Source organism: Solanum lycopersicum, chromosome 4, assembly GCF_036512215.1.
Source record: "Solanum lycopersicum chromosome 4, SLM_r2.1".
Taxonomy (NCBI): domain Eukaryota; kingdom Viridiplantae; phylum Streptophyta; class Magnoliopsida; order Solanales; family Solanaceae; genus Solanum; species Solanum lycopersicum.
In genome coordinates, this window is record NC_090803.1 from 66,044,318 (window position 1) to 66,067,818 (window position 23,501).

General features: G+C 29.9%; 4 protein-coding genes across 5 annotated transcripts; 3 read left to right on the top strand and 1 right to left on the bottom strand.

The window, feature by feature from the left end:
* Nucleotides 1-227: 227 nt before the first annotated feature.
* Nucleotides 228-1,674, bottom strand: LOC101247911 (probable galacturonosyltransferase-like 1). Its single transcript, XM_004238170.5, has one exon. The coding sequence runs from the start codon at nucleotides 1,644-1,646 to the stop codon at nucleotides 612-614; it is 1,035 nt and encodes a 344-aa protein (XP_004238218.2). The 5' UTR covers nucleotides 1,647-1,674; the 3' UTR covers nucleotides 228-611.
* A 7,523-nt stretch (nucleotides 1,675-9,197) lies between these two features.
* On the top strand, nucleotides 9,198-11,201 carry LOC101265730 (serine--tRNA ligase-like). The gene is made up of 8 exons (XM_069297440.1): nucleotides 9,198-9,370; nucleotides 9,453-9,523; nucleotides 9,596-9,757; nucleotides 9,835-9,940; nucleotides 10,030-10,223; nucleotides 10,297-10,400; nucleotides 10,484-10,667; nucleotides 10,738-11,201. Exons 1-8 carry the CDS (start codon nucleotides 9,250-9,252, stop codon nucleotides 11,092-11,094), a joined length of 1,299 nt encoding a protein of 432 aa, XP_069153541.1. The 5' UTR covers nucleotides 9,198-9,249; the 3' UTR covers nucleotides 11,095-11,201.
* Nucleotides 11,202-13,358: 2,157 nt separating this feature from the next.
* Nucleotides 13,359-16,910, top strand: LOC101248193 (probable 1-acyl-sn-glycerol-3-phosphate acyltransferase 4). 2 transcript variants are annotated; one of them, XM_004238171.5, is made up of 4 exons: nucleotides 13,359-13,619; nucleotides 14,835-15,574; nucleotides 15,722-15,852; nucleotides 16,347-16,910. In XM_004238171.5, exons 2-4 carry the CDS (start codon nucleotides 15,003-15,005, stop codon nucleotides 16,796-16,798), a joined length of 1,155 nt encoding a protein of 384 aa, XP_004238219.2. In that variant the 5' UTR covers nucleotides 13,359-13,619; nucleotides 14,835-15,002; the 3' UTR covers nucleotides 16,799-16,910. The 2 variants fall into 2 exon arrangements, with proteins under 2 accessions (XP_004238219.2, XP_019069242.2); XM_019213697.3 differs by lacking the exon at nucleotides 13,359-13,619 and adding an exon at nucleotides 13,778-14,544.
* A 4,375-nt stretch (nucleotides 16,911-21,285) lies between these two features.
* LOC101248479 (pathogenesis-related protein 5) lies at nucleotides 21,286-22,435 on the top strand. The gene is made up of 2 exons (XM_004238172.4): nucleotides 21,286-21,418; nucleotides 21,630-22,435. Exons 1-2 carry the CDS (start codon nucleotides 21,367-21,369, stop codon nucleotides 22,319-22,321), a joined length of 744 nt encoding a protein of 247 aa, XP_004238220.2. The 5' UTR covers nucleotides 21,286-21,366; the 3' UTR covers nucleotides 22,322-22,435.
* Nucleotides 22,436-23,501: the final 1,066 nt, after the last annotated feature.

Consider the following 23,501-nt stretch of genomic DNA (forward strand, 5'->3'; position numbering starts at 1 on the left):
AAATCGTTACCAATAAATTTCAAACCGAAGAAAAAATAATCCAAAATAGCAAAAACAAAAAAAAAACATGAGATAAAAGAGTCACGAACTAAATACGACAGAGAACCAAATCATATCAAGGTGCAATAATAATCAAAGCTAATAAACACACAAATAATAACCAACTTCAAATAACAAGTAAATACAAAAAAAATACAACTAATAGCACGATTAAATAGTAAAGAGAATAAACAAAACTAATATTTGTTAATTGGAATTGAGAAAAAAAAAATATCATCTAAGAAGCCAAAAAAAATTTAACTCCTCCTGTACAATATACAACTCAAAAATACATACATCATTCAGAAGAAAAAAAAAACAGAAATATATTGTAAATTTTATTTTTTAAAAAAGAGAAAAATGAATTATAATTTTTTTTAATCCTCTCCATTAATTTTGAATTATTGGATCTTAAAAACTTTCATCCTCTGTTTTTTTTTTCTTTCAAAATCCAACTTGTTCATCATCATCTTCTTCACCGAATTCTTTACAGTTATCTCGATTTAATTTCATTTTTTCCACCATTGTTGAATTGTTCATACAAAACTTAAAATTTTTTCGAATCTCCATCTTCAAGAATCGAACGAAAATGGAGGTTTTAACAGATCATAAGGAGCCCAAAGAGCATCTAACGGACATGGCCGATTAGCATCAAGCCGAGCCCAAGGTTTTCCTTTTCCACTCCAATGCAGTAAACTTACCGGACCCGGATGTAAATCTCTACAGAGTCCTCGAAAATTGTCTCCACCAAGTCCATGTTGATTCCATTTATGATCTACCGGAGCTATATTACCGGCGAACACAAGTAAAAACGGCGGTAACGAACCCAATTCGTAAATTCTCATACGTTTTTGTAATTCCATCCATTCTTCAATCTTCCTTGTATAATCCCCATTTCTCCATCGATCGAGATCGATTACCATTACCCCTGTATTGAAATAACAAGCTTTCCGATCCGCAAATGTAAGAGATAGAGATGGGTTGGACCAGAAAGTCGGAGTAAAATACGAAGTGAAATTCGCATTACAGTATTCAGGAGCAGCAAGTATATGATCTTCCCCAAGTGGAGTTTCTGATAGCTTCGCAATATCGTCAACTAAAACCAAATCGGAATCCAAATACACAACTTTCCGAACACATAAAGGTAAAATATTAGCTAAATAACTTCTCGCATAGTTCAAAGGGCAATCGAGAGCTGAACGAATAGAAGTTGAAATTAAACCGGAAACAGAGGAATCGTCGAATCGATAAACTTCGAATTTCAAATAAGGAAATGAAGCTAAAATGGTGGCGCGTAGACGTGACGCGTCTGCGGATGCGGAAGCAACGAAGTGAAAAATTATGTTCTGTGGGCAAGAAGAATGTTGAAGAATTGAGAGAATAGCCGCCATTGATCCACGGATATAAGCGGAATCGAGTGTCATTGCTGCATGAACAGCTTCATCGGAGCAAATTAATTCATGGGTATTTTCAATTGAAGGACATTCAGCTGAGTTGTAGAATTCAGGCGCTTCTCTGAACTGTTGCGGTGGCGCAGCGGCGGCGGTGGTGGTGATGAAAAAGTAGAAGAAAATAAATAACAAGGGGAGCTGTCTTTGTGGCTTCATGTGGGGGAGTGATGTTTTAAGAGTTGGGAGAATGAGAAGAGAGGCATATTTATTTCATTGGGTTTTAGGTGGGGTGGGTTAGGGGGGTAGGGGTAGGGGTAGGGGTAGGGGGAATTAATTTGAATTTGAAGTAATTCATCCGTTCAAAATTGTTTGTTACATTTGGTTTTCAAAAGTTAATTTGATTAATTTTTAAAGTTAAATTAGATTATATTAATTTGATATTTTGAAAAAAATAAACAAATATTTTAAAACTATATGAAAATTATTATAAATTACAATCTTTTACATATTAATATGATGAAAAATTACATCTTAAAATGTTAGTCAAATTTTTTATACTCCATTTGTCCGGAATTGTTTGTCATGTTGCGCTTATTGAAAGTAAATTTGACTAATTTTTAAACGTAAATTGAATCACAATAATTCGATATTTTAAACAAAAAAATTAAATATACTAAAACTATACGAAAAGTACTATAAATGATAATTTTTTGTATATTAATATGATGGAAAAAATACGTCTTAAAATGTTAGTCAAAATTTTTATAATTTAACTCTAAAAATGGAAACCAGGTCAAATAATACTGAACAAAAAGAATAATTTAATTTTAAAAATAGAAACCATGACAAACAACATAAGATATAATTTTTTGGGAATTAAAAAAAAAAGTGTAGTACTCTCCTCGTTACATATTACCAGTCCACATTATTTACCAAAGAACGAGTACGAGTCCACATTATTTACCAAAGAACGAGGAATTTTTCTCGTTACATATTACTTATTTACGTTATTTATTAAAATAATAAACATTCTTCTAATTTTATATTACACGTTTATCTTATTTATTTTTAAAAAAATAAGGACGCTACTCGTCATATATTATATGTTCATATTATTAAATTTTTTTAAAAAAATTGTTTATTAATATATAAAATTAAAGTATAATTAATTAAAATTTCACTAATTATTTTTTTTAAACTACAAATATTGTAAGAAAAAGTATTAAAAATTCACAACGAAATATATAAGATAATTTTCATATTATTTATGATTTGTTGAAAAAATATGTAAGAAAAAGATTTGATAAATAATATGAAACACGGATAAAAAGTATTTATTACATAGAGGTAAAGTGTTGGGGGGGGGGGGGGAGAGAGAGAAAGACATAGAAGAAATTTTTTAGTGAGTACGTAATTGCAAAAATACAAATGCGGTTACTAACTTATATATTTGTTGACATTAAATGTAATTTAGGTATTAATATATGTTTTGTCTGTTTTTATTTAAAATAATGGTGTTTAACTAATTATAGAACCTAAAAAGAAAAAAATTAAGTGTCTTGAAGATATAAGTACTCATTTTTAGGTCATGTAGGGGTAAAATCAAAGGCTCTCTACGCTTATATTTATTAGTTTAATTAGTACTTTTCGGGTATTAAGAGGAGAAATGAAAAAAAAAAATTACAAAATAGGGATTAGCGTACCACCTACTATCGAGAAGTATTATCGACTTATGGGGCTATATAATATGACTTGAGAATTCACCTTTAGTATCTCTTTCTCTGAATCGATTCTTCATCAATATCAAAGTTAAGTTAACTTAATTACTGAGCTACTAAGATTCTCCGTATATTTATTAATTTTTGTGTATATTTATTAATTTTTGTGTAGATATTGAATGTAAACCTTTTTTTTTCTTTTTTCACAATAAAGTTAAACTTTTACATAATAAGAAAAAAGTCAAAGGGAGTTGGTTGATTTCATACTAGAACAAGACATATAAGAATTCCCCATTCTTCATAGAGCTTTAAATAAATCATTTGAGGACAAATAGGGTTAAGGGGACCAAAATGTAAAATGAATTTAATGAACTCATTAATTAGTACTATTTATGTAGATTATGTTTGTTCATCTATTCATTAAATACTCTCAATAATCAAGTTGTCACACATTATGGATTCTGTTCATTTGTACGTAAAAAATATAAGCTATCTACTAGTTAAGATAAGATCGTTTTACATTTGCAATCAATCCTATGTTTCTTTCTCCTTGTTAGGGGAATTTTTCATTTTAATTTTTCCCTTGGTTCGTTATCCATATTGAAGCTTAACAATATTCAAATTCATGTTGAAAAGTCCTATATTAGGGGTAAAACGCTCTCTAATAAAAAAAACTTCCTATCTAAGAAAACTCGAACCCAAAATCGTTAGCTAATGATGAAGGAGTATTTGACACTTCATCTCAACCCTTATTGATACTTGTTAACCGTGGTGAAACCAAATACTTCATGAAATGTATTCAGAAATTGCATAATTGAACACCGTGACAACAAAGTAGCTCTGCCCCTCGCTTATTGGAGGATTAAGGGAAGCAAAGACGTAAAGAAAATAATATAAATACATCACTATATCATTCTCACTCTCACTTTTATATCAACAAAAAATTACGCATGATTTATGTAAAATAATGTTTAAAACCCCGCACGTAAATTTTTATCTATATAAGTAAATACTAGCATTGAACATAAAGAAACCGATATTATGCCTTTAAGCTCTCGTAAAGAGAGAATTGTTTAAAATTATATCAGGGACGATTTTATTATGTATAAAATAATTAATTTTACGTTAGCTATCGAGTTTAGAACTTGTAACACGAATACTAGTTCACACCAGCAAAGTTGAATGTGCATTGTAGATTTTAAAACAAACAAATAAAAAGAATTCTCGACTAATTTATTATTCGATTTAAAATTTAAATCAAGGATACATACAAATTACTATGATCCGAATAGTAATGCTATTAAACAAAACTTTTGAATTATTAGGACGATTCATTCGATTTATTTCAAGACAACGAATACAACTATTAGTATGTTTTTTATTTATGATAGCATTCTTACCATTAAAAAAATAAATAATCATTATTATAGAATTTCAATAAAACATCATAGATTATTGAAGAGTAAAGATTGTACCAAAATATACATATATTTGTATGTTGACATGACGCCATATAGTGAAAACAACCATGTTCCTATAAATAAATATAAATAAGTAGCTTTTGAAAATAGACTGATTAATTTTTCAAAGTTTCTAAAAAATGACATTTCAACTACGATTTAAAATTTTCCAAATTCAGTATAAGCAACTTACTTTGCTTAAAAACACACTAAACACAATGAAAATGAATTTTGACCTAACCTTCAGCTTTACAATATTTTTTTAAAAAAAATAAAATTACATTTGTGTTAAAGAAAAACATATTTTTTTTACATAAGAGTTTTAAAAAATTCTGTATAGTAAAAAAAAAAACATCTTTTTTTTATGTATGTAACTAAAAAGTCAAAAAAGGTCAGCAAGACTTATTGTTGGACCATTGGCACGTGGTTACCACATGCTGGTCCATTCTAATTATAGACACAAGCAAAGCTATATTCTTTTACATTCACGTTCATTGGTTTGTAATATTTAAGTGGTCTTAAACGCTTCACGTGAAAAATATGCACATAATAATAATTTTTATACATATTTATAGTTTAATTTCTGGTGGAGAACGTTAATTTAATTTAGGAAAAACGATTTGAAATATGTTTGAATTTTAATCGAAATTGCTCTAACGATATCAAAATTTTTAAAATGACCTTTTATCTTTGTACTGTTTAATTATATATTTTCAATGTATATATGTACTCTGTGGATATAACAAATATTACACAATTGTAAATAATAATGTATTCATGTGGGCACATATATGCCTTTAAAATACACTACGAAATAGTGCAGGGATGAAAGGTCATTCGTAATGCTTGGTATCGTAATAACAATTTTAGCCAAAGTTAAAGTATTTCTCAGACCTTTTTTCCTTTTAACTTATCACTACTCAATCTATACAATCACATTATTGGATGAAATCGACACGAAAATAAAGAATTTAACCTCTTATTATACTATACGAATATATGATTCTGTGTAAAAATTATCAATATCACATATAAAGGTTTAACTATAAATAACTTGATTTCATGAATTTGAAATAATCGAATTTTATATACCAGGCAATTAAAATTTTAAATATCTCACAAGAAAATAGACATGCATTTTCCATCATTCATTGAATTCCTATATGTCAGAATGAATAGTTATATTATTCAACTTAGGGGTACTAGCATATTAAATGGAGTTACATATTATTAGTCATTACACCCATGTGGCTAAAAAAAATGTGAAAATTCTTAGAAGTTTCAAAAATTAAAAATATCATGATGTTATTGTACCTCGTTCACATTCTATGTACACAAATAACTTTGAACTAAGACTTTGTTTTCTTTTGTATGTCAGAATGGCATGGGTCCCTATCATGTCCAATCCCCCTACTTTACTATATATATATATATGAGGAAATTATTTTGCATGATATTAATAATATGGAGATTTCAAATTAGATTTGTAGGTTTTTTAAAATTTGATTTTCGATCTTGATTCATGAAGACTTGATTCGTGATCCAAACTAGGGGCCTAATAGAAGTTACTCGATATATATAAATTCAAATTCGAATCCTCAATTTAGAAATCGATTCCTGACACTGATTCAAATTCTTAATTCGGAATTTGAATGTGAGCTTGATCTTGACCTCAGACCTTGATATACGAATTGATTTCGAGTTGAAACCGACTTTAAACCCCAATCCAAGACTTAAACCCTAAACCTGAATCGTACTTTCGACCTGACTCCAACCATGATTTCGACTCGGGTAGAGGTTAGATCTCGGGTTGAAATTGAAAGTTGGATTTCAAGCTCTTTCAAAATATACTTTAGACATTTGACATTCGAAACCTACATACTAATCCCATCTAATTAATTATTCAAATTTGCACATGATTATTAAGCCCCATGACACCGGGGATTCCATTCAAATAAAATTCTGAATCCACCTATACCTTTTTCGTTAAACGAAAACAAAATTCATTTCAAGTAGTGTCTTAGTCATTTATGTAAGTTACTATATGTACTGAAATCTCGTAGCTTTAATTGCAAGATTAATGTACCTAGAACTATTATAAACCAATGTGTATTAATTGAAGAGTCTGATATTATTTTACCAAAAATATTTGTATGTTAAAGACGTGACACCCTAACAAAGCTTCTACCCTATACCCTCCAAAAATATCAGGTACCTTCCATTTTTTAAATCACTAAAGGTACGTTCGATACAAAGATTTTTGATTATTCTCTGTTGGATTGATCAAAAAAAATGTAGAAAAATATTTTCTTTAGGAAATTAAATTCCTTAATAATAAAAATGATTTTCTAACAAGATTTTGACATGCATCAATTTGACTATTTATTTACCCTAATTTTAATTGAATTTGAACGTATCAAAATGCAGATACTACATAACTAGACATATATACGTGTATCGAGCACATGGTTTCGACTTGGTCTCCATGCTTAATATACGTATGTAGAAAAAACTTAGCCATATTGTGCATGTTCACATTCATAAATTGACAAATACAATTACGTTTGATTAGTTTCCCTTCCTCACTTGTCATTTAATTTAGGGCATGTATACTATGAATATAACTCCAAGTCTCCCACAAGTCATTTATTACATACACCCAATCACATGGCTCATAATAATAAATAAAAAAGAAAGTAGAATCGAATCTAAAATTTTAATTTTACAAATTTAAGTTATCGAGTTTAACTATTAAACTCATCATTTTATTTTCTAAAATATGATTAAAAGAGAAACATAACGAATAATTTTAAACAAAAGGACTATTTAAATCTCTTTCATTATAATTCACACATTAATTAATTTCTACCCCAATTCTCTTTAAATCAAAATATCTTGTTGCATGAATTTCAACTTGCTGTAATTTTGTATTCATTATTTCAGAGTCTCCACTCTCTGACACTCTTTATGCCTTTTTGGGACTTTTCGAAAGAAAAGTAGACCTAAAAAGAAAAAAACGCGTTTACATTTGAGTTTGTAACGCGGAATTGTTTTGCTTTTAATAAAAAATCTCAAATTTGAGTTTGAGTAAAGGAAAAATTTATTGAGAGTGTCATTCCTGAATAAATCTTGCTCTCAGTTTAGGCTTCACTACAAATTCCAAACAATGAATGCACTATACTCAAAATGATCTTTAACGATAATAATTTAATTGTCAATAAATATTTATTTCTAGTATCAATTAGCAATCTTTGTATATATGTATCTAAAGCCATTGACGACATTAGATTCAATGACAACTAATTAATGTCGATAAGGACATTAACATTCTTTATTAAACTTATCGCATTTTATTTAGTATATACCTAAATTTTGTGTATTCTTAGTTACTTCATTTGTCCTTTCAGTTTTCAAGTACACCTTTAGCCCATTAGATGACACAAGATGATTGAAAATTGGGACACCAACAAATTAAGTGGATAATAATAATTCTTGTAAGTGCTGGAAATAATTGAAAGTAACTACTTTTGGGTATGTGACATGAGCAGCCCATGTGCATAAAAAGACAGTAATGGCCTCCTAGTGGAAATTGTCACTCATATATACAAGTAAAGTTCCAATGACAATAACCTTTGCCTAGGTATGTATGATGAAATTGATATGGATAAGATCTTTTATTGGAGCTATTAGTTATACATGTATATATATATATACATATACGGTAACTAGCTTGTGTCTGATCTTAACTATTCTACTTGATATTTGCTTCATTAGTTCTACTGGTATCGATATCGTAAAAATTGTTACATTATAGAAGGTCCAGCTTCAAAGTGGACATTTTTCGAATACTATAAATAAAAAAGGATCGTCTCTAAAAACGTATTTAGTGTTCAAAAATATTAGCACAAACCTTTGGGCTAATTGTGCAGCCTTTGAAACTTGGAATGATGGGCTTTTTGAATGAACTTTGTACCAACCGTACTAAATCTGTTCATGGAAAGACTTTTGGGCCAATGTAGCCTTTAAATTTCCTGTTTTAAAATACAATTTAAAAATAAAAGGTAAAATTATTAAATAATAATAATAAGAATATAATATTATAGTAATAATAATAATAATAATGCGGATAAGAAGGAATTTAAATTGCTAATTAGTTTTCACGAAAATCATTTATTTATTTTAATTTTAAAATTCTCTATTTTGAGATAAGATTTTAATATATAAGGCTGTTGTTTAATAATACTTCTATATATAATAGGAAAAGGAAAAAGTGTCACACGTCAGCACTACAAAATTTTAAAAATAAATTTAAAATTCATTTAAATTTGTATAAACAAAAAGGAATTAGAAAAAATGTAACCTAACTATTTTAGATTTCCTGTTTTAAAATACAATTTAAAAATAAAAGTAATAAGAATATAATATAATAATTATTGTTATACCGTTATTTTTCCTTTTTTAAGTAAAAATTTTAGGTATTAAAAATAGAGTATTTTTCCCTTTTTAAGTTAAAAACCATTAATTATTATTCATATATAAATATAAAAGGTAAAGGAACTTCTCCATAAATTTAAACCTTATAAGCCGTCATTGCAGAAATCAAAATTTTGTCTCTTTGTATAAACATAAAAACTTTAAAATATGTTAGATATAAATCTTTTTAGAAATCATCCTGAAATTGTTCGTGAGTCTCAACGTCGTCGATTTGCTAATGTCGATGTTGTAGATGAAGTTATTCAACTTGACAAACAATGGCGTCAACGTATGTAATTTAGACTATTCTTTCGAAAATTTTGAGAATATAATTGTAAATACATGAGTTTTTTTATTATTGAATATTTCAGGACAGTTCGAACTTGATAATTTGCGAAAAGATTTCAAACGGATCACCAAAGAAGTTGGCAAGCTAAAAAACGTGAGTGAGACTCTTCTTTTACATTTTTTTAATCTTAATTTTCGTGCTCGAAAACTGAATCTTCATTGATAGTGTGGTGAGGATTCGAGTCAAAAAATTGAAGAGGCTGCAGAGAAGAAGCAATTAATTGAAATAAAAGAGACACAAGTACAAGAGGCTCGAACCACTTTGTATTCAACGTTAGAAATCGTTGGTAATATTGTGCACCATTCAGTCCCAGTTAGTAATGATGAGGTATGGTGTGTGTATATATATGTATATCCATTTTGCTGTTTTGTAGTCACATAATATTCATATTTTTTTTTTTTAAGGCAAATAATGTTATAGTTCGGACCTGGGGAGATAAGCGGACTGAAAAGGGTCTTAAAAGTCATGTTGATCTCGTCAAAACGCTTGGAATAGCAGATATAACAAAGGGTAAACCGAATTCTTCAAATTAAGTTGAATATTCAATTTCACAAAGCCTCAGATATGTTGGTTGATTATATTGTTGGTTGATTCTATAGGTGCGAATGTGGCTGGAGGAAGAGGTTACTATCTGAAAGGAGGTGGTGTACGTCTTAATCAAGCGTTGATTAATTTTGCACTTGATTTCTTGGAGAATAGGGGATATACTCCATTGCAAACTCCCTTCTTCATGAGGAAAGATATTATGGCAAAGTGTGCTCAATTAGCTCAGTTTGATGAAGAACTTTACAAGGTATATCGAATGCTTCCTATTTAAAATTATTGATGGCAAGACATATATATATACCTCATTTATCCATTGATAGGTGACTGGTGACGGAGATGACAAATATCTTATTGCCACTGCTGAACAACCTCTGTGTGCTTATCATTTGAATGATTGGATTCATCCTTCCCAACTTCCGTTAAGGTATTGATATTAATGTAATGGCACCAACTATTGCCAGTCAGTTAGCTTTTATGGACGAACTAATCTATGTCGTCGTCCACCAGGTATGCTGGATATTCTTCATGCTTCCGCAGGGAAGCTGGCTCTCATGGTCGCGATACACTTGGAATTTTTAGAGTCCACCAGTTTGAGAAAGTGGAACAGTTTTGTTTAACTAGTCCAAATGGCAATGACTCGTGGGAAATGCATGAGGAGATGATTAAAAATTCGGAGGAATTCTTTCAGCAGGTAGATCTAATGGATGAACATCAATCATTATCTTCCTCTCACTCACTGTTATATCTTTTTATTTTCACAGCTAGAGCTTCCTTACCAAATTGTGGCTGTTGTATCTGGCGCACTCAATGATGCAGCAGCAAAGAAGTACGATTTGGAAGGGTGGTACCCTGCATCATCAACTTATAGAGAGCTTGTGTCATGCTCAAACTGCACAGACTATCAGTCTAGGAAATTAGAAATTCGGTTTGGACACAAGGGTAATGATCAAGGGAAGAAGTATGTGCATCTATTGAACTCCACCCTTACCGCGACAGAGAGGACTATGTGTTGTATACTTGAGAACTACCAAAGGGAGGACGGAGTGGAGATTCCTCGAGTTCTACGTCCATATATGGGGGGCAAGACATTCATTCCTTTCTCCAACAAAGGGAATTGAGTTCAACCAACTTAAACAAGTCAATTGATAGAATAGGTTAATTTTTTCTGTTTTCTTTGTACATTCTCTTGCAAAAAAATGATAATAAACATAATTTAGAGCTCATACATTTGCTATCTATGGAGAATCATAGTGAATACTTGTTCTTTTTTATATCCCACCTGACTGGGAAGATTGTCATGGGAGTTGAAAACATGGATTGACTCGTCTCATGTTTGCCAAACTTATCACCAGGTGTATTGACTCTCGAAAACAATGATCGATTTCACATTCATACTCTTCAACTAATATAGTGCTTCAACAAATTCCTTCTTATCGAGCCGCTAATTCTACTTCTTGTTCCTCTCTCCTCTCTTCTATTATGAGTGCCATTAAGTTGGTCAGTGGAACTCTGGCTTTGGTAGCCAATAACAGTGAGGACAGTTATGTAGAGAAATAAGAGAGTAGCTATGCATTCAGCAATTATGGCATCAACTAGATATTTCCATCAAACGAGTGAATTTTGATAGTGTTTTAATAATACTGGTAAAGCAGAAAATGTAAAAGACCGATATGTAATGCAAGTATTCCCATGATCTATATATGTTTACATAATTATATGAGATTAGATTCTTCTTTCTCCTCTTTTAAGTTTCTATCTTCTTTCTTCTGTGAGTCACACATCTAAGCACCAGTCTATCCTACGGCCCTGAAGTGAGGGTCAAAACGTGTCAAGCACTTACCCTCGCTTAATGAGTGCTTTAGGATCGTCACATAGGTTCTAAGGCATGTTCTTTTCTGAAGAGGAAACGTTAAACAATTAATGTCGTGAATGAAATTGATTTCTTTACATAATATGAATATAAATCGTCTCATAAAATGACGTGACGAATGAAATTGGCTATATGCGATGCGAATTCAAACCGGCGGTGGGACGCGGGATGCGCAACAAGAAAACTCAATATGCTTATTTTGTTTTTATCTCTTTTGTGTGTTGTATTTTATTACTCTACCAAGTTGTGTATAATTAATTGATATTGTAAAATTTAAGAAAAAAAAGTAATGTATTTAAATGCACATCTCATTTTAATAAGAGGTTTCGAGAATATTTATACAATGTATTCGAAGAATGCGAACATTATTACTCCATTTGTTTCTATTTATACGTTGTTTTTATTAATGTTTTTAATACTTGTTATTTCATAAAATCAATGAGTAAATGCGTTATTCTTCTTATTTTACCCTTGAGAGTTACATGATTTGCAAGTATAAATTTGAAATTAAGTAATTTATTTATATTAATTGATCAAATTAACTAATCAGAATAAATTAATTCATGTTCATTTAAGGAGCATATGAAACCTAAAATGAAGGGGCAGAGCCACGCATTGATTGATGATAAAAAATTACATTGTATATGGAGGTTACATATTAATTTGATATGAATATATATAAAAGTATTAACATCTCTTGAAAAAGTAAAAGACTTGATATAATAGTTAAGTGTTGCAAAAATTCTTTGAGGTCGTGTATTTAAGCCTTGTTAGTTCATAATTAATTTTTTTTACTACAATCATTGTCACCTTTCCTGAGAATCCTACATTTGTCATAGGTAAAATGGCGATAACTAAATAAAAATGAAGAGAGGATTAATGAATTTATTGGTGAAAATTAAAGTTAATACGTGTTTTTATAATGTGAACACTAATTAGTTGAATTATTCTTAATAGCCATGTATAGCTGCCGGCGTGACAATATTAAATTTATAGTTTTTTAAAAAAAAGTTAGCGTTTCACTGTATATTTTTTAAAATATTATTGGTAAGTTATTTTTTAGTAAAGCTTCATTATGTTTCGATTATAAATTTTGAATATTTTTTAAAAATATAATTTATACTCGTAAGTTCTAATAATCATTAAAAAAATACTCATAAGTTTATATCATTATTTTATAATGAAATTATTTCATATAATCCATGACAAAGAACATAATTAATTTTGAAAAAAAAAACAGAAAATATCATTAATTTAGGTTAAAAAAACTCTAATTATTACTTATAATTGAAAGTAAATTCATAGAAAAAACTCGAATAAAAATTATATTTAATATATATATATAATAACTAATAAATGCTTTTATTTAAAAATTCTCACATACTATAATTTAGCCCAAATTCTAATTACTTTTTTTTTCTACAACTTAATATAGTTACCACTTCAATTTTCCTAAATATATTTGTAGTGAAATGGGACCATAAATTGAGTATGCTTAAAGAAGAATATTCCAGGTAGGATTTTAGTTTATAATGATTAAGATAAACGTGAGAATTATACGGATCTTGCCAACCACAATCACCACTGTTTGGTCGTCTGTCCACCTTTAACAAACTCCATTATTCCGCGGGATATCTGTCACCTCTGTTTCTTTTTCGAAATCGGAAATATATTTTACGCTGAAAAAGTCTTCTCTTACTGTTTTATTCCCTTCATCTCAACTATTATCTTTTCATTACACCCCTTTCCAATTCTGAATTCATTCAATTTTAGGTATGCAATTTTATTTTTTCATATATATGTGCAAAGATCTGTTTTTTTTAATGTGATTTTTGCTTTAATTACTGAAAATTGTATGATAAACAACATACCTGGTGTAATCTAATCTGATGGAGTAGATTCTCGGGAGGGTAGAGTATATGCGAATCTTAATTCCTGAAGAAAAATAAAAGAATTTTCATGTTAGATATAAGACTAATAATTGAATTGTGTTGAGGGAAGTTATACTTTGTTGTGCCCTAGAAAATGGAGGTCAATGGAAGGAAATAAATTAGGGGGATTAGATTGTTTTTGAATCTTAGAGCAATTGTAAAGTTTGTTTTTGTATGATCTATTATACGTAACTAACAAAACCCTTACATTAGGGGGATAATGTAATTCCTTTTGGTGTTGTGGTCTTTAACTGAGTAATGATTGTGTACATCACACTTCTTGGGGGATGTTTTGTGCAGGGCTACCCTTTTACGTTGTTTTTTAATATGTCATCTGCATCAACATTAAACTGTATTTGCCTGCTGAGTGTCATAATTACTCATGTTGTGTTGGGATTGTTGACAGAAGAAGTGTTGAGTATGTGTGTTGTTGTCCAAGATAGGAATGATTCATTGGCGTAATAACAGTACATGTACTCGACAAATGCCTAAAATTCTGCTATCAACCTAAACATACATGTTGCTAATGTACAAAGGCTAATAAAGGGTAGTGAATGTTAGTAGGCTTAGTTTCTTTTATAGAATGTATAGAAAATGTGTGCTTATAATTTGGTGTAGTATTTACTGTTAGGGATGTGTAAGAAAGCAGAATGTCGTTTTGGGCTTATATGGATAAAGAATGTGTATTAGTATGTTGGCTGTGATTTGGCACACTAATTTCCTAAGAATCACCTCAGAGATAAGTTGTACATGTACGAGTCATCAATGTAAGTTGTTAGAAGTCTTGGCTCAAGTTATTCCATTTTCCTTATTGTCTCACGGAAGGTATAATCAATGATCTTCTAAATGGATTCTCGACTTGGAAACGTTTAACTATATATAGCGTCCTGTACTATTGTAATATTCTTTCTGGATTTGCTATGATCCTAATAGTTAGCTAAACACCATTCCAGCAGACTCTTGGTGTCCTAATCACTTTCTGAAACTTTGGCAATCACCTATCTAACTTAAATTGATGACACTGTTCTGATAGGTCTTTTCTGTTGTCTTACTGCAGATATCAATTCAAAGAATTGTAGCACTCCATTGACGTGGGGCCGCACTCGATGGACCCCCTTTATTAGTGATTGAAGGTAAACATATTGTGAGTTCATCTTGAAGACTTTACCAAGCGCAGGTCTTTAGTAGTATGACATAGTCGCCTTGAGTGCCGAACCAAAGCAGGATGGAATTACAAGAGACCCCTGCTTCTGCTATGAAATCAAAACACTTTCCTCTGACTCCTTTTAGAATTATAAGGGGTGTGATATGTTTATCAGTTCTTCTTTCAACTGCATTTGTTTTCTTGATCTATTTCGTGCCTGTGGCAGCTGTACTCTTGCGCCTCTTCAGTACGCTTTATAGTAGGAAAGTTGTTGCGCTTCTGTTTGGTCTTTGGCTTGGATTGTGGCCATTCCTATTCGAAAAAGTAAATGAAACCAAGGTGGTATTTTCTGGAGATAGAGTTCCGCCAAGAGAACGTGTACTGCTGATCGCCAACCACAGAACAGAGGTAGATTGGATGTACGTGTGGAATCTTGCATATAGGAAAGGGTGCTTGGGCCACATCAAGTATCTACTCAAGAAAAGTTTGATGAAATTGCCAGTCTTTGGCTGGGGATTCTATGTGTTAGAATTCATTCCACTGGAGAGAGACTGGATAGTAGATGAACCGGTGATAAAAGGAACACTTTCGACTTTTACCAATCCTCAGGATCCATTGTGGCTAACTGTTTTCCCTGAAGGAACAGATTATAGGCAGGTTTATCTTACGCATTTCTTTTGTTTTTTTGGTCCTTTGGGTCTTGTATTCTTGTCTGTTTCTCCCAATGGACCTCAACTATTGAATTTACGCTTGCATTACTTCTAATTTATCTTTGAATTGTAATTTTTCTTTACATTCAGTGACGAGAAGTGCAAAGCAAGCCAAAAGTTTGCCAGCCAGAATGGATTACCTGTTCTAAAAAATGTGCTGCTACCTAAGACAAAAGGCTTTTATGCCTGCTTGGAAATATTACGGAGCTCTTTGGATGCAGGTTCTATCTTTTTACCATGTTCAATAGATACTTGTTTTTGCTCCATTTTTGTTGCCCCTGTCGCATTTGAGATTGAAACTAGTTAACTTTAATGTGACAAAACTAGTTCTTTGACTTTATTGTTATAGTGCGTTAAGTGCATTAGTACTTTCTGAGAATGTCACACAAACCAATTATTTTAGCTTGGCAGAAATGTTTGTAACCTATCGTGTCACTACTCTTAACACACTAGTATAGAAGAACTCTTTTTGCCTCAACAACTACGACTCAGTCCAAGTAAGTTAGTCTCAGCTATATGAATCTAGCTTAAGTGGAATAGTGAGGATTCATATAGCTGACCCCAACTTGTTTAAGACTAAGTTCTGGCAAAAAAGATTGTAACTTTACTATTATAGTCGTTTTCTGACTTATTTATCTGTTCTTGGTCTTCATATGGTATAATTTTTCTCCTTTTTATTCAAACAATCATACTGTCCAATTTACTGAATCTGCAGTTTATGATGTGACCATTGCATACAAAAATCAGTGTCCGACGTTTTTGGACAATGCATTTGGTGTTGATCCTTCAGAAGTACACATTCATGTTCGACGAATTCCTCTTGATAAAATCCCAGAATTTGAAAAAGAGGTCTCTAAATGGTTGATGGAGACGTTCGACTACAAAGATCGATTACTATTTGATTTCATTGCTAATGGTCATTTCCCAAATGAAGGAACAGAAGAAGAACTATCAACAGCAAAATGCTTGACTAATCTAGTATTAGTAATGGCTATTACTGGTATATTTATATTCTTTACATTTTATTCATCTCTATGGGGAAAAATTTATGTACTTTTCTCTTGTATATACATTGCTTCTGCTGCTTACTTTAATTATCGACCATATCCTATTTTTGGTTCTGTAAATGAAAAACTGAATAAAATTCTTAGAATGAAAAGTCATTAGAAAGTTACTATTTTCACTTAGTATTAGTGATGTAAATAGTTATTTTCTTTTATTTTCATTTGTTGGATAATACAAATGTTTTTGATCCTCCAAAGTTTGCATGGAGGAATAATTGTTTTGTTATCATGGCTATTTTGTTTGTACGCCTTTTGGGGTCTCAACTAATTCGTATTCATGCCTCGTAAGCCTAATAAAGAGAGAGACGAGTTTTTATTGGAATCCTTTAGTTAAGAGTGAAGAGATTTTACTACAATATTTGTTTTTGTATATGATTGAGGAGATTTTATTTATTCACTACAATTAAAAGTATTGTTTTAATCGTCATGTGAGTTAGGTTGAAATGAAATATCAAACATCCTTTGCGTGTATTAGGTTTCTTTATTGTCTTCTCTTAATCCCTTTCATGTCTACACTCATTGCGACTCGTTTAGTATGTGGGATAAGATAGCAATCTAATGAGATAAAATGTGCAGGATTTTTTTATCCTGTGTTTAATTGATTTAGAGATTAGTTCATGATCGCTAAAATATGGGTGCACCACTGAGAAACAAGAACAGAAAAAAAAATTGTATGAAGTGCAAATTCTCTAATCGTTTAGGTAAAAAAAACTCACCTTTCAATAAATTGCACCATTTAGTCTTTAATATGATATGAGCGTCAATAGATAATATTATACCAATTTTAGAAAATATATACACAAAATGCATAATTTAATGGAGAGATCATAAATTCACGTGCTTATGATTTGAAAGATGGATAACTAATATGATGAGATATTTTAATTCATGAAATATTCTTATTTATCTCAATTCGCATGCAACTAAGAACTAGCCCTCAATTTATATTTCATTTTCACCCTAATAAGAAAATATATAATAAGCTACCATAACTTTCGTCTTTTAACTTTAGAAAAATCATACCACCGTACCCATAACAATGAGGGCAAATAAAATAAGTGACCAAAACTAGGGGTAAAAGACGTTCCAAAAGTTAAAATGTGTAACTAATTTTTTGAGACAAATTTAGGGTGCAATTTATTTGTGTTTATATTTGTTTATATAAGATATAAGCACACATTATGTTAGCTTAGACTTTTTAATAAAAAAGAAATCCTTAGAAATATAATTCTATGTTAGGTTCTTGTGGTTAGTAACCAATAGTCAAAGGTTATATGTGTGCTAGGTTTCTTGTAGGTACCATTAATCAAAGGTTACATGTGCTATGTTCTTGTACAAATCAACTGAGGTTATAACGGAGTAATAAGTATTATTTCATATTTAATTAAAAATTTAAAATTCGAGTTTGAGTATGAGTTCTAGCTAGATATAAAGTCTTCAATAGCAGGAATCAGAGTAATTTACCCTAAAGCGAGATTTTTATTTTTCTACAAATAATTAGTCAGATTTCAAAACAAGTATAACACTTCGGATTAAAAACAAAAATTTCTTGTTGGAGATAAAAACAGGTATCATGTGTTAAAAGTGAGATGAGTCGATGCAAGTAATTTGGTAAAACGTTACACTAAATAAGTTACCCATCTATTACCTATAGATTAAAACTCAATTCTTCATGTTTTGCATTTTTGTGGTAATACAGAATCTACTACTTACCTAACTAGATGAGAAAAGCTAATTTTTTATGCTAATTAAATAATTTATAACAGAATGGATGATAAATTTAGTTGTATACACTTGGGGCAGGTGAAGTATAGCTTTGGCAACATCTCTTAATAGTTTTGACTTTTTGCTAAACCCTACTCTATCGAATTTATTTCATTTACGACTTGATTTATCTTAAAATAAGTGTAGTGTAATCATGCATATGAGCTTATTTTGCGGCTCATTAAGAAAAATAAAATAATAAATAGAAAGTTAAATCTATCAAGTTACTCAGAAAATAGAAAGAATTATGTTAATATAACCATAGGAATATTAATTTCTTTTGATAACATTAAACTCGAATCTAATATTTGCTTATGTATTATTCAAATTTATAGATAAAACATTGAGATAATTACATTCTAGAGCCGGCCATAAAATTATTGATATAATTTATTCAATGTTTTTCAATTTTTACCTAAATTGATTAAAAAAGAAAAGAATTTAAGAGCCCTAGCCCCTTCCTCGCTTCACAAAAATTCAAACTAAAAATCAAATCTTGATGAGACGAATTAAGGTAACAAGACTCGTATCACAATTCCATTCACAACTCTAAAAATCATCAATTACATACTTGATTATTAGAGCAAAAAATCGAGCGCAAATTATCGGTTATTTTCAAAGTATTTTTCAATCAAAATCTATTGTGATCCATGATTTCTCACCTAGCTAGATGATAGTGATTATTATAGCAAAATTTCGAGCGCAAATTATCGGTTATTTTCAAAAATATTTTTCAATCAAAATCTACTGTGATCCATGATTTCTCACCTAGTTAGATGATAGGTCATCACTAGATCAATATTTCCAAAAGTTTTCGGAAGAGAGAAACCAATTAACAACGTTTGATGAAATTTTGTTTTGTATAATAATGTATAAAATTATATATTATTATTATTATATATTGGTGTATAATATTATATATCAAGTTTTTTATGATTTTTTGTAAAAAAGAAATATGAAAGCTTGAATACTCTTGTATAGTAAATTGTGTTTAGACTAAAGACTTATCGTAAACTTTGGGCTAAAGATTTATAAAGTAAGTTTTAGGTAAGATTTTTTCAATGTAAGTTAGATAATCGTAGTTTTGTCAATTTTTTCAATTTCGATAATCATCCATGTAGCAGATGTAGAATATCGAATTCATTTAAATCAAGCACTTTTAACACGGAGCATAAATTCTTATATTTTCTACTATAATTATTACAAGTACTCCTACTAGTTTTCATAATTCTAAAAACACAATAAATTCAATAACGAAAAAATTGAAAATATAAAATTCAGATTTTAAATCTACCAACTTTGATTATCTAATGCAGCGATAACTTACAAAATTTTAGATCTGGACCTTATGGTTAATTACTCATTAAATCCTCTCATTTGCATAAAAGGGATCTTAGTCCACAATTTTAAAGATCTATATACTAATTATCTTGAAAAGGGGAAAAAAGAATATTTCATTAAATTATTTTTACCATAACCTTCATAATTTTACTATTTCATTATGAATAGTGGAATAATATAATTCTAAAATTAAGTAATACCTCAATTTTATATTGTGATATTTATAAAAACGACCCCTTTAGGTTTAGAAATTAAGAATATGTCGATATCACGTGCTTCATAGATGCTAAGCACGTGACCCATTTAGCAGCTCTCCTTATTTTTCCTTTTATTTTTAGTTTAAGGGTTTTCCAAAAATGGTGTTAAACTGTCAAATGAGAGGATTAGTTTGAATTTACAAATATTAAAATAGATTAAGTTAATAAATAAACGGATTATTAATCTATTTAAATGTAACTTGAACTGAAATGGGTTAAAAATCAATCATAATTCAATTAGTCCAATACCAAGTTTTCAATTCATTTTTTATTTATAATTTGTGTGACTATCTAACATTCTATATAATTTTCGTGTAATATAAAATTTTAAATCTTTTATTTTTTATTTCATATTAAACTATATTTTTTGTATGCTTCTAAAGAACAATTTCGAATAACTGAAAAAAAAAAACAGGTATAACCGTAATTACAATCACAACTTCTCTAAATCATACACTAATTTGTTAAATCTAAAAACGATCTACGGAATTACCAAAATATTGTTGTGTTTTTTAAAATTATCATGTTATGTATTGTTTTGTATTTAAATTATTATATCATGTATTGTATTTTTAAATTTAAATTTTTTATCTTATAATTTAAAATCAATCTTCATAGTGAAAATTAATAATATCATCAAATTGTATCACAAAGTAATGAAAATCAAAAAAACATTTAAAATATTATTGATTCGAGATGAAATAGTATATATAAAATAAAAATATTTTGGAAAATGTTATATTACATTTAAAATAATTGTGCATATTAGAGATTTAATTGATAGATTTATATGACAAATGATATGTTAATTACAAAATAGTAAAAATAATAATATAATATTAAAAAAAAAGTCAAATAGAAAATATGAATAATAATTCTTCAAATTTGGAGAGCTATTATTCAATTCTATATAATTGGAGAGTAAATGATAAAATAGAAGATACGCTTGGATATTTTCTATTTTACTCTCCAAATATAAAAAATGGAGAGTAAATCAATATGATTACACTAAATTTTTTTCCATATTCCTTTTAACCTACCTACCAAAATATAAACCGATAAAAGGATCAAAGGGAGTGTTATATATATATATATATGGAAAATAAATCTGAGGAAAAAATAATTAACTGCGTAATCTTTGCGTGTTAGGCTGTTAGAAGTTAATGCAATTTACCCACAGTAGTAATTAATTTCCTACGTGGGTGGGTGGGGGTGGGGTTATGGAAATAATGGGCTATAAATACACAAATTACTCAATGCTTAATACTCCAAATCTAACTTTCATTTGCTTAATTCACTGCTAATTACAATGGCCGCCATTCATAATCACTCTTATTTATTCCTTGTCTTCTTCATGTTCGGTAAGTTTTTATCCCTTTCGTAGTTAAATCGATATTAGGTTCATCTGAATTATTTAACGTGAAATATGACTTTTGATATTTAAATTTATTTGAATTTAGAGTTTAACGATTTAATGATAGAAATGTTAAAGATTGAATTAATAGAGGTTAAATCATGAATACACCGAAAAAATAGAGCATGTATGTAACAGTTTTACTTACCATTTTGCAGAGGCGATTTCTGTTTCAGCAACTCAATTTACGCTTCAAAACAATTGCGGCTACACAGTTTGGCCCGGTACACTTTCCGGCAACGGAGTTCCTATCTCCGGCGATTCTGGATTTGCATTAACTCCCGGCGCTACTATCCAACTCTCCGCTCCTGGAGGATTTTCCGGCCGATTCTGGGGAAGAACCGGTTGCAATTTCAACAGCACCGGAGCTGGTAAATGTATAACCGGCGATTGCGGTGCATTGAAATGCCCTAGCGGAGCGGGCGGCGCACCTCCGGTGAGTTTAGTTGAATTCACAATCGCGAAAACCAACGCTGAGAAGGATTTTTACGATGTTAGCCTTGTTGATGGATACAATGTCGGTATTGGAGTACGATCTTCCGGCGGATCTGGCGATTGTCAATACGCCGGCTGCGTCGCCGATCTAAATGCGATCTGTCCAAAGGAATTGCAAGTGATGGATAACGGTGCAGTTGTAGCGTGTAAAAGTGCGTGTGCACAATTCAACACGCCGGAGTATTGTTGCACCGGCGCACATTCGACGCCGGCGACTTGCTCGCCGACGAACTACTCACGGATTTTTAAGAGTGCGTGCCCTAGTGCTTATAGCTATGCATATGATGATGCTTCAAGTACCTGCACTTGTGCTGGTGCTGATTATCTTATCACATTTTGTCCAACAGCTTCATAATTTTAATTTTTTTTTGAATATGATTAAAACAATTTATGATTATTGTTACGACATAGGGGAATACTATTTTTTGTAATCTCCAAATTCATTATAATATACAAAATAATTTTATTACCCTATTGTCTATGATATTATCATTCAATATTTTTAATTTCAATTCTGATTTTATAACATATGATAAATTTGTAACAATAATCTATTTGACTTTCATTTAAATACAATGGACGATTATGGTAAAGTTGGTAATTATGATAATTGCGTTATTGTAATTGGGTACTTACCAAAAGTAAGTATGCACTAGTATGATTATCAAGTAATTATACTTAAATTGTAATTATCGCATGATCATATCTTTCATAATAAAATACTAAAATTCACGCTAAAAATAGAATATCCAATAAAATTTTATCTTTTTAGTACACTACTTGTATAAAATTCTTTTTTCTTTAAGAATTTTGACTGATATGATTTGTGTATAATGCTAATTAAAGATAAAGATATATTTATACTCCACCGCGATCTTCGATGGTATAATTTAAGGTGAAGTTGGTGTTACAAAAAATAAAAGGTACTTGTTCCGATTGATATTTTACTTACTCTCCCTACTATATTATTTTTTTTATAAAAAAAATCCATCATTTTATAACTTGATATTTTTGAGGTGAAAAGATTCTTTCTTGGGTCGGTGTGAATATTGTAAAAAATAGGTGTATCTATCAATACATTGGAGTTCAAAATTGTCTTATTTTTGAAATGGAGAAAGAGTCAAATCATTGTTTAATTAAAATGACAAATTTATTTGAACAAATACTACAAAATAAATGTCAGTGGGATTTGTCCATTTTAATCAGATTGCAACTGAAGTTTAATATTAAAAATAGTTACTTATGTTTAAATCATATAAGATTAATCAAGGACACTGACATTTCTAATGATTTATATAATATAATATAATAATATTCACACCTCATCGACTGTTAAAATGTTCCTTTTGGCGTAACAAGTGTGTGGATTAATTTAAATAAAAATAATTAAATGTTTCAATCCATCGTCATGTCACAAACAATGAGTGATTAGTAGAAGAATAAAACCTCATAGTTACAAAAATACCTATAAAAATTAACGATAATCGACTTAATACGAGAAGGAGAGTGAAAATTGAACTCACACTTATTACGCG